This window comes from Phyllostomus discolor, chromosome 14 (assembly GCF_004126475.2).
Source record: "Phyllostomus discolor isolate MPI-MPIP mPhyDis1 chromosome 14, mPhyDis1.pri.v3, whole genome shotgun sequence".
Classification (NCBI taxonomy): Eukaryota; Metazoa; Chordata; class Mammalia; order Chiroptera; family Phyllostomidae; genus Phyllostomus; species Phyllostomus discolor.
The window spans coordinates 15,786,334-15,798,021 of record NC_040916.2 but is presented as its reverse complement, the minus strand read 5'-3'; the positions used below and the strand labels follow the sequence as shown (position 1 = coordinate 15,798,021).

At 46.0% G+C, this 11,688-nt stretch overlaps 1 protein-coding gene and 1 long non-coding RNA gene across 7 annotated transcripts in view; one reads left to right on the top strand and one right to left on the bottom strand.

Moving 5' to 3' along the window:
* Positions 1-677: 677 nt before the first annotated feature.
* LOC118498186 lies at positions 678-9,824 on the bottom strand. 3 transcript variants are annotated; one of them, XR_004900708.1, is made up of 4 exons: positions 9,533-9,824; positions 8,834-8,913; positions 7,943-8,068; positions 678-1,183 (listed from the first exon to the last, which is right to left on the bottom strand). It is a non-coding gene; the product is annotated as an uncharacterized LOC118498186 (long non-coding RNA). The 3 variants fall into 3 exon arrangements; XR_004900710.1 differs by having other exon boundaries at positions 9,537-9,824; XR_004900709.1 differs by lacking the exon at positions 678-1,183 and adding an exon at positions 3,630-3,780.
* A 543-nt stretch (positions 9,825-10,367) lies between these two features.
* SMG7 (SMG7 nonsense mediated mRNA decay factor) overlaps positions 10,368-11,688 on the top strand; it is a 66,729-nt gene continuing 65,408 nt past the window's right edge. For 2 of the 4 annotated variants that reach the window (XM_028530576.2, XM_028530579.2), the window contains exon 1: positions 10,765-11,033. In XM_028530576.2, coding sequence (XP_028386377.1) covers positions 11,005-11,033 — 29 coding nt within the window. In that variant the 5' untranslated portion in view covers positions 10,765-11,004. Of the gene's footprint in view, positions 11,034-11,688 lie in introns of all 4 variants that reach the window. The other 2 variants (XM_028530574.2, XM_028530575.2) reach the window with 2 other exon arrangements.

Here is an 11,688-nt window from a genome sequence, read left to right as displayed (position 1 = left end):
GGGACTGAGGCATCATTGTCCTCTGTACAATGTTCCTTGTATCTTTTTCAATAAGTGTCTCGATTTTTCATATGACATGGCTGGATACCTCTGGGCAGATCTTGTATATAGTGTTGGGTTGGCCAAAAAGTTCCCTACAGCTGTCTGGACTGCGCTGTTTTTATTGCTTTGTTTTAAATGATGTTTTCACTTTTACCCAAAATGGATGTCAGGTGACATTACACTTTGCACCCATAGGTGAAATTCAAAGGATGCATTTTTTAAGGTTTACTTTATTTTCATTCTAGAGAAGAGAAGAGAGAGAGAGAGAGAGGGAGATGAAAAACACTGGTCAGGTGCCTCCTGTACCGGCCTCAACATGGGATCAAGTCCACAACCCTGGCATGTGCCCTGACCTGGAATCAAACCAGCGGTCTTTCGGTTACGGGACAATTTTTCAACCAACAAGCCCAGGGCAACACGTTTTGTTTTGAAGACCAGTCTTTTTTTTTTTTTTAACATTTTTATTTATTTATTTGTAGAGAGAGAGAGAGGGAGGGAGGGAAGGAGAGAGAAATCAATGTGCGGTTGCTGGAGGTCATGGCCTGCAACCTAGGCATGTGCCCTGACTGGGAATCGAACCTGCGATGCCTGGGTCGCAGCCCACGCTCAATCCACTGAGCTACGCCAGCCAGGGCTGAAGACCAGTCTTTAAAATGGCAATGCGGAGTTTCTCGTGCTATATACCTGCCTCTTTGAACTGGATTGTTACATGGAATTACCTCCAACTATTGCAGAGTATAGGCAGCAAGAAGCAGGATGCCCCTTCAGAAGACAGAGATTGCTGAGTCTGGAAGCATATTTCAGAGGTCACCAAATCCCCTTTCTTGTTTTTAAGACAGAAGGCGGATCTAGTGTTTTCTTAATATCTCTCAAGGAAAGGAGATATGAACAGATCGGTGTCTAACGACGATTCCTGCCCCACACGGTGTGTTTCTTTGCTCCCCCATTTCTGTTTTCTTCTCCTCCAGATTTCATGGTTTCCTTTTATCTTCTCTTTCCCCACTCTTGCTTTCTTCTCAACTCAATTTTCCTGCTTCTCTCCTTCTTCCTCACCCATAAAAAATTTCTTGACTGGTTACATTCCAGAGAAAGAAGGAAGATGCACATTGTTATATAACTGGGAGGGACCAGGGACAGTGACCTAAAATTGAGGGAAGAGGAGAATTATAAAGGTAAGAGAAGGCAAAAAGGTTAAGTATTGGTTTCATTTTAGATTTTATTTCATTTTTTTAAAATTTTATTTATTTATTTTTAGAGAGGGAAGGGAGGGAGATAGAGAGAGAGAAAAACATCAATGTGCGGTTGCTGCGGGTCATGGCCTGCAACCCAGGCATGTACCCTGACTGGGGATCGAACCTGTGACACTTTGGTTCGCAGTCTGCGCTCAATCCACTGAGCTATGCCAGCCAGGGCAGATTTTTATTTCTTAAATTGATTTGTGTGTGTGTGTGTGTGTGTGTGTGAATCCCATCCACAGCATTTGATCTTTCTTAGGCTGTAGTAGTTCCTGCTAGACCCAAAATTACCAAAGACAGTAACAATATATTCCAAGGTGATCACCCTCATTAGTTTTTGTTTGTACAAAGGTATCAGTACCTGAGAGTGCATTAGAGGGAGCCTTAGGAAATGCCTTAGGAACTGTCTATAAGATCTGGTTTTTCAGTCACCAGGATGTAAAAAGCCGTTACACTTACCTTTAACCTACCTCCTTTTCAATTTCCAATGTTACTTTCAGGCTCTTGTGATGTGGCAGATAGTTCAGCATTCTTTAAAAACAATAACAAACAAAAACAGCAACAACAACAAGAAATCTATTTTAGTTTTTGGTTGGTGGGAGATATTGAAAAATACAAATAAATACAGAAAGAAAAGCCACTCATAAGTAGCTGATCTCACAAAAAATAACCATTAAATTATATTGCATTTCTGACCACTTCTATACAATTCTATTCCATAGTCATACTTCATGTATACAGTTTTGTGTCTTTCAGGCATATGTTAGTCTAGAATACTATTAATCACGGTTTTCTGTCACTTTTCTGGCCAGTTGCACTGTATAGATTTCTCTTCCTGCTGGGAGGTAGAATTTGGAAAAGTAAACTCTGCAAAGTCTCCTTTTGAAGGATTTGTAGTTAACTGAGACACGTAAGTGGATCATCTGATTGCATGTCTGCTCTTGAATCTTGGGGTGGAATGGCTCCAGAGAACTCTACCCCAGATTTATCCCTCGGTAACTGCCCTATTCATTGATTCCCCCCAAACTTTAAATTTGAGAGCAAGACTGCATACACCATTCATACCCCAGTACCAGCCTATGATCCCTTACATCACAGGTGGCAAACATAAGGCCCCGGGCCGAATCCAGCTCTCCGCCTTGTTTTATCCGCCCCGGCACCTTGTTTCTACCCCAGCGGCAGTGCTGAGCTCTCACGTAACCATTAAGGAGTAGTTACATTTATACGGTCCTAAAAATTACATTCGGCCCTTTGAAGGCAAACACAAGGCTGATGTCACTCCCAGTGAAAATGAGTTTGACACCCCTGCTTTACATAAAAAGTTCTCAATAGATTTTTGAAGATTGAATGAATGAAAGGAAAGGTAAATACTGAAATTTTAGAGGATCCATAACTCATCAAGCTTTCTTTTCAGTATCAGGATACATCCAGATTAAACTTCCACAATGAAAGTATTGGTTTAGATTTTGATTTGATGAGAAAGAGCAGAGAAAGACGGGAACTGATCATGAGTGGAACACCCCCCACAGACCCTAAACTCTGGACTCTACTTAAGATTGCTACTGGGAACAGGAACAGAACCACAGAAATGGAGATCACATGGAGGGTTAGCAACAGGGGAGTGGGAGGAGGAGAGAGGGGGGAAAGGTACAGAGAATAAGTAGCATAAACGGTAGGTAGAAAATAAACAGGGGAAGGGTAAGAATAGTATGGAAAATGTAGAAGCTAAAGAACTTATAAGTATGACACATGGACATGAACTAAAGGAGGGGGAGTGGGTGGGAGAGGGTGGAGGGTGGAGGGGAGTGAAGGGGGGAATGGGACAACTGTTATAGCATAATTGATTATATATATATATATTTTAAAGATTTTATTTATTTATTTTTAGAGGAAGAAGGGAGGGAGGGAGAAAGAGAGAGAGAGAGAAACGTCAATGTGCAGTTGCTGGGGGCCGTGGCCTGCAACCCAGGCATGTGCCCTGACTGGGAATCGAACCTGCGATGCTTTGGTTCACAGCCCACGCTCAATCCACTGAGCTATACCAGCCAGGATAAAATATATTTAAAAAAAAGAGATTCCTACTGGGTTTTCATGCTTAAATTTGGCTGTTTGACTTATAGAAAATTAATTTCAACTTCTGCACTTAATAACCTCTGTAATGTCTAGGCTGCTGCTATACATATTTTGGAAATGGGGGCGTTCCAGTGTCTGGCGTGCCCTTATTGGCTTGGCTCCACTGCAGGGACATTGTTAAAGAGCTAAAGCCACGCAGGTCCTATTGGACAAATGACTGGATCACTTGGGGGACACTAATGAAAAGCTGAGAGAGAGAGAGAGAATCACTCGCCAGAGGATGATTCCGGAGATGTCATTTTGAGAGAGAACAGAGGAAAGCGTGGCAGCTGGATTTGCTCCTTATGAGCCTCTTCATCCTCTTCAGCTTTGACAGGTCTTGGATCTCATCTCATTCAAACATAAACTTGCTAATGAACTGAGACGGCCACTGTGAGTAGATGGAAGTTCTTTTCCCTCCTGGCAACTTATACTTGGTCAAGGTACAGTAGGTCATATGGTTCTGAGGCGGTGTGCTGTGTACTGCTCTCTCTCTAAATGCAGTTCTACAACATTTCATGCTTTTTTAAAAGCCGAACTCATATTAATTACAGAGTGAAGTTGAGTGTGTGAAGCTCTGATTCACTCTATATGCATATGAACAGCAGCACCACCTGTTGAGTTATGGCTAAGTATATTGTAATACATTATCTAATTGAACTCAAAGAACTTGCCTCTGGAAACATAAGCATCTCACTGGCTTGGAAACTGCACATGACCCTTTCCTGAAGAAACTTACATTCAGTTTATTCAGCCCCACCCAACTACAGGAGGAAAACAGTAAAGCCAGAATTTACTAACACTTTCCTGGTGGCAACTACGAAGATCACCAAGCTTTCCATTCTCTACTCTGATCTAATTTTCTTTCTGAGGTTTTCACTCTAACTTTTCTACTCTGTTTTTCAATTAGCTAATAGCCTCTCCTCCCTCCTTTCATTCTCCCCAGCAGTGTGTTTTTCTTTTTACCGCATAATAAAAGGGTTAAATGCTTCCCCTATTCCCAAATTAAAAAGCGTAAGAGCTAAATAGAAAGGGTTTGGACACTGAAGACTTTTTTTCTGTTGAAGTATGTGACTTTGCTGTGAGGTAACTGATGAGTTGTCCATCATCTTACAAGTATGCTCTGTGCTCATTGCCTAACTACATTTCATTTAATGAAAACTTTCAACAGCAGATTTCAATCCCCACATGGGTTGAAGGCCCAGTAAAATTATCTCCTCATTACTTAGGGGTTACTTCTATATTCTATAGTAAGATGGTCAGCCATTTAACACACCTATATGCAAGCCATGCCCAAATTCCTATTTGTTTCTTTTTTCTAAGATTCATTGAATCCACAAAAATGTATTGAGCACCCTTGTGCCAGGTGCCCTGCTAAGGGCGTGATAATACATGAATGAGCCAAACAGTGCAGTGTTTGCCTTTACAGAGCTTATAGCCAACTGGACAAAAGACATTGAACAAAGAATTACAAATACGAAAAATACCATGAAGGAGAAGGGCAGGGAGCTGTGGGAATGTGTCAGAGGTGTAGCTGACCTAGCTTGACTGGGGGAGGTGGGTAGAAAAGATGTTTTTCTCCAGAGGAGTTCCCGTTTAGTCTTGAAGCATGAGAAAGGATGAGTGGTCGAGGGAGATGTTATCTAGATAAGGGCACAGATTGAGTAAAGGCTCTGAAAGGAAAGGAACGCTGCCCATTCAAGGGACTAAGAGAAGGTCATTGTGGCTACAGTGGCGACATCAGGAAATGACAGAGAAAGAGGCGGGCAAGGACCAGATCACAAAGGTCATCCAAAGGATCGGACACTGCATGTTGAGGGCGATGGAAAGCCAATGGGAAAATTCAAGCTAGAAAAGAAAAAAAATAAAAAATTTCTAAAAAGCCTAATATTGAATTTGTTTTGGAATGTGTGCTAATATCCAGTAACCAGTGACAGTAAGAATTTTTTTTTATATATATGGCAAAACTATCTAGATGTCTGATGTGTTGAATTCTTCTGAGAACTGAAAGGACCCTAGGGTAGTTAAGCCAAGCAGAATAGTTCTTGGTACGAATCTGTGTGCCCAAGTGTGCCTTGGGTGATGAATATGCGGCCTATGTCTCTTGGCCTATTGTGTTTTACCTTGAATTGCAAATGGAGGCAATAAAGTAATAAGGGCAGGGAAAAGAGGATGCTGTGTGTGTGTGTGCACGCATGTGGTTTCTCACGGTTGTGGAGAAGAGCACATGTGTAACAATGAATGTCAGTATCACATTCTCAGTGCTCACAAATAGTAGTCTACCCTACAGAAATCAGGAAACTGAAAACTACAAAAGAGTAAAAGATTTTTTCCTTTTAGTTAGGCATTTTAAACAAACAAACAAACAAAAGCACCTTCTGGGTAATACAACAGATTTTGACATGAAATATACTAGTTGTTGACTAGGGACCCCCAAGATGGCTTTGGTAGTATTGAGTAGTAAAGAGATCCATGAACACTGAGGCCCTTGGATAATATAGAGCATAAGAGAGTCAGGTTTTAATTTCTTTTTTAATACTCTTCATTCTTCCCTATGAGCATTTCTTCTTCACTTCTCTGGATGGTCAGTATCCATTAAATTAGCAGATAAGATTTTAAGGTGTGGTTCTTTCCCAGAGAAATTTTCTTATGGGGACTTGGGGAAAATTCCTGAGGATTATGAATGTTTCCCTTAATAAATATTAGGAAAACCACAGGACAAAGAGCTCTGAATCCCATTCTCCAGCCTCACTGCCACCTCACACAGAAGTTTCTTCTCTTGGGTCGTGGACTGCAATGCTTCCGGACTGTTCTTTACGCTCAGGGACTCCCTCTTAGGAGCAAATGAATACACACACACTTAGCAAACTGTTGGAGAGAGGCTGCTGACCCTTGGCCTAGGAAATCACGAGTTACAGGAGACCTGAGTTTAAATGTCAGTTTGTATCTGATTCATTTTTCAAAGAGAATGAATCACTCATTTGACTGAATCACGTAGCTCCCTGGTCTAAGGTGTGGTTATCCAGAGCACAGGCCAGCCTCCTGTGCGTGGTGTCCTTGCCTACTGCAGTTGATCAATCACCCTTCTCAAAATAGAAACACATTTATTAAGTACCTAATTGTACACACGAGTTGAAGACATTCAGACTATGTAGGCTAAATATCAAAATAAATTACTGCTTGTTAAGGTTTTTGTGGAACAGGTGAGCTGTCTATTATTATAAAAAGGGAGGAGGCTAGCTAGCTATGTGTTAATTGTCAGGTTGTCCAAGCTCAGGGTAAACTGGGCAGGAATGTTAAGGGCAGCTTCTCGGCAAGTACTTGGCGTCTGATTGAAAACTGGCCTCTGTGTTTACTTGCGCCCAAATGTGGTTCTATTAGGCAGTTCTTTTTGTGATAAAAGGTGTTTTAAATTCCATCCCTCTAGAATCTGATGCTCAAGCTCCTGATATTCTATTCTTTTCTGTAATCAGAGTCATGGATGAAGAAGTCTGCATTCTAGCACTGAATGAGAACAGATTTGGGTGTATGGCCAGCCCTATGAGTATTAGAGACAAAGATTAGAGAAACTATTATTTTAAGAATAACTCTATCCTCCAGTACTTCTCCATTTTATCCTTTTTGCTTGATGTAAAAGAGCAAGAGTGCAAAAAAACAGCAGGGTTTCTCAAGTGGCTGTGCAGAATGTCAGGCACTCATATACTCCGTACCGTCACACGTATCGTCATTAAAGCGCATAGGACACCTTTCATAGTAATGTTTCCATTTCGGTCCAGGAAGAAACTGAAGTTCAGAGACTCAGTTGGAATGCACGCTCAGGTCTGCTGGCCTATGGTCTTTCCATAAAATCACTTAGGCACAAACTGAAAACTTGAAATCAGGTTGTTATAAATGAAATGAGACAGTTTCTCCAATTTTTTTGGTTTAGATGTAGCCTGGATCTGCAGGGGAAAAAAGTAAGTAAAATCTATTGCAGGAAGATGTTTGTATTCTACAAATCTGTTGATGGGGAGGGGCAGTAGGAAGAGATGAGACTAAGGAATGTACATTAAGCAATATGTAAATTCTGGGTCCTGATTTTTCTGAGTCCTATTGATTTTTTAAAAAAATGTTTCAATAGATATATTGAAACATTTAATTTTTAAAAATATTTTATTTATTTAGAGAGAGGGGAAGGGAAGGAGGAAGAGAGGGAGAGATATATCAATGTGTGGTTGAGTCTTGTACGCCCACTACTGGGGACCTGGCCTGCAACCCAGGCATGCGCCCTGACTGGGAATTGAACTAGTGACCCTTTGGTTTGCAGGCCGGTGCTCAATCTACTAAGCCACAATAGCCAGGGCCGAGTCCTATTGATTTTTAAGTTATTTTCAAGATGGGCATCAATGTCTTATAATCTGTAAAATGTAAACATTACTATTCTTTCTAGTTTGTAAGAACATTGTGAAGCTATTGGAGTCTCTTTAAAAAACTGTTAGGAAAGCTGCTATAAAATACAAAGATTGTTTACATTCCTGACCCTCATCTGTGTACCTAAATTACTTTGTTCTTACCTTAATTATCACACCTATCATATTGCATCTTTGTCTACTCTCTGGTACCTCTACCAGCAGGTGGGTTCCTCCAAGACTGGGACCATGTCTCTTTTATTGCGGTATCCATAGTAACCTGGACAGTGCCTGAAATAACAAGTGCTCAATAAGCTTACTGAATGAACAACACAACAAAAGGATTCACCTCTTTTAAAACAAAAGATTTTATTTATTTACTTTTAGAGAGAGGGGAAGGGAGGGAGAGAAACATCGATCCTCTTGCACACCCCCGCAGCCCTGGCCGGGAATACTACCAGTGACCTTTTGGTTCCTAGGTTGATGCTCAATCCACTGATCCACCCAGCCAAGGCAGGGCTCATCTTTTTGGCCCACGTTCCCTTATTTCCAAAATGAGAAGACAGTAACATCGGTCTAGATGGCTTATCAGGAGCATCACAATGTATGCTCCAGTGCGGTTTACTGGAGATAAAGGCCACAGACAAAAGAGGAATTATTATGATGATTACTGGGGGAGAGGGGTCATTAGTTTACATAACAAAAGTTTTATTCTGGCTAACATCTTTTAAAAAATCTAACCAATAAACGTCAGGAGATAAATGTAGGGTGTTTTAGGCAGTATGGAGCAGTCATCTCCATCCTGGGGCTCTGCGGGTTGACGAGCCAGAGAGGAGAACAATCTCTCACTAGGTGGCTCTCTTTCCCACGAGTGGGCGGCGGCGCACCCGTGCAGTGAGGGACGACAGGGGCATTGTACAGCTGCAGTCACCGTCACACCGCATCACAGTAGGCGTGTGCGGCAGGTGGGGCGCAGTCCAGTTTGTTTTGTTAGCCATAAGCTGTCTTTGGGATTTATTTCAAAGCAGCCTGTACTTTCATTTCCTCCAAACTTACTCACGAGTTCCAAACAGACATTGGTCCAGTCTTTTAACAGATCCCGTTTCAGGGGAAGGATCTTGAAAGCGCCTCTTTACCTAGCATGGAAAACGGCAGGAATCAGGTACCGGAATTCAGCTGAACAAAATTAGCCCAATAAAATCCGGATTTTTAACTATCCAGTGAGGACTACATTTTTGGAGGGTTTTACGCTGTTACACTTCCCAAAGTCCTTTGGGAGAGCGGCTTAAACGACTCCACGGTACGAGTCGAAAATAAATGTCAAATAATTCCTTCAAACCATTAAGACGACTACTCCTTCAGCTACTTCTCACACGCTCAATATTACTATTGATTCCATTCTTGATTTCTGCTTTCAGCCCTAAGACTGACACAAAATACACATAATAAATAAGCAAAAAGATTTACTGTAATGAACATTTTTTTCCCTAGACCCCTCTTCCACTGGAACTTCGTGCTAGTAACTAAGTTTTTTTTTTTTTAATCCTATTTTACCCAACCCTTTCCTCTCCAACCCAAAGGACACAGTGACAAATTCTGAGACACTGCAGACCCATTAGAGAAGGAAGAAGTTTGCATAGGAAGGAGGAACTCGGTCTGCTTTGGATAGTTAAGGGGACCCCCATTTGAGGTACTTCTGGGAGGGATGGCAATCGTCAGCGTTTCGCCACCTCCTTGGCTCTCAATGATACAAACCCACTTGTTAGGCTTATAGGACGCGCCCCCTCTCTCACTCCGGCCTCCCTGCGGCAGGTGGCGTGGCTCGGGAAGGCCGCGGGGGAACTCCGAGAAGGCTGGTCGCGGAGGGTGGGTGTGGGAGATTCCTATAAGGAATCCTCCTGCCCGCTCGGAAAAGTCGGAGGCCCCTGTCCGCAGGAGAGGGATCGAGGCTGTCGTGTGCCGTTCTCCTCCCTCAGGGACCCCGTCCTGGCGGGATCCCGCCTCCCCGAGCTCGAGGCTGCTGTGGGGAAAACCCCTCGCCCGCCACGCAGCCCAGCTGCGCCTCCTCGCTCTCCCTGCTTCAGCTCGCCGCCTGCCAGCCTTCGGGCCCCGCGTCTTCTTCGCAGGCCCGGCCCTCTCCACGCCCGGCTGAGAGGAAACTATGGAGGTGGTTCCCGCTGGAGGGCGGGTGGAAAAGCCCACGGTGCATGCCTGGGGGTGTCCCCCAAAGCTGGGGGCAGGGGAAAGGGAGGAGGAAATGAACTTCACAGCCCGGGAGAACTACCCGGATTCCCAGCCCGGGGGAGGACTTTAGATGTAAGGGAAGCCAAGGGGAAACCCTGGGCACCTTCCCGAGTATCTATCTATTCGCTAGGGGAGGGTCACCCGGTAGGCACACATTGGTTACTATGACAATACTACAGCCTCCCGTTGCCATGTCAGCTGCTTATCCAATCCAATTGGATTCCTTTCTCTTCCTCCGTGGGCTCCACCCCATCCCCTCCAACAGTCTCCCTGAGTGCAGGGGGAGGAACTGCAGAAAAGAGGTGGGGGTCCTCAGCGTCATTCTGGGGCGCGAGGGAAGACCGGAGTCGAGGGACTGGCGGGCGGAACTGTAGGAGGAAGGGGTGCCGTTTCCGGCAGGGAATAGTGGAGGAGTGGAAAAAGGAAGAGAGCAGTCGGGGGAGGGAAGGACGGGGGAAGACTTTGAGTGTAACTCCCAGTAGATTTGGGCTCGATGTTCCCGATGAAGCTGGGGTTCCCCCCTCGCGCAGGGGAGAGGGGTGGATTGGCCAGAAGCCTCCAAGCGCCACCAGCGGGCTACTCAGCAACCACACAGTCGCCGCCCAGGTAGCTGATCCCGAGAGGGAGCTCTACCGAGTCAAAAACCAACCCGGAGGGGCCGGCACCACTGAAGTCTCGCGAGAGGGACCCCCTACTTCCTTCCTCTGCTTCTCCCTCCTCTTTCCCCCGCCCCCTTCCCTCTTCCCTCCCCCTCCCTCCTCCCGGGTCGGAGTGTCCCTGCGCCCCACGGGCCGGAGCAGCAGCTAGAGCAGTTTCCCCGGTCCCTCCCCTCGGTCTCACTCACCCCCCACCCCCCCGCCGAGCGAGGAGGAGCTGGAGGAGAGGAAGATGGCGGCGGCCGCCAGCACCCGCGGTGCCGCGGGGCCGCTCCGAGGAGCCTGAGAAACCCACAGAGGCTTCGCGGGAAGACGCGGCGGCGGAGGATGAGCCTGCAGAGCGCGCAGTATCTCCGGTGAGTGCCGAGGCCGGCCTCGCACGAAGGGGGAGCCGGCCGAGGGCTCGGGCATGGAGCTACAGACACAGAGGTGGTATATCCGGGGTGGCGAGGGAGTTGCTGGGTTCTCTCCTTGCCCGGCAGGGAGGCGGGGGCTGCGAGGGGACACGCGAGAGGGGGTGGAACGGGCACATACCGGGGTGCTGAGCCCCCCGCGGGCCGGGCTGAGCTCCAGCGAAGCCGGCGACTCTCGGTGCGGGGAGAGAGGTTGGGGAAGCGTGAGAATGTGTGTGTGTGCGCGCGCGCTCGGGGTCGCGGGCTCGCAGCTGAGGGGTGGGGGCAGGCGCCCGGGGAGGCGACGGCGACCCCGGCTGGAGGTGGGTGTGGAGGAGTCTCGTCCCGGTGGCGGGGGGAACCTGGTGTGGTGTGGGATTGGCTGGAGCGATGCGTGATCGGAAGACGGGGTGGAAGTCTGCACACCTGGGGTGTGTGGGGGGTTGGGAGAGGAAGGGCTGGAGGAGGGGGAAACCGCGGGCAACTGGAGTTTGTTCTTCATTCTTGGATTGGAAGTACTAGGTAATAATGCCATCTGTAGTTAGTTGGCGGAGTGGGGGTGGGGACATGAAAAGGGGGAATGGATGAGGAAGTGAGGAAAGGGAGAGGTATACAATGG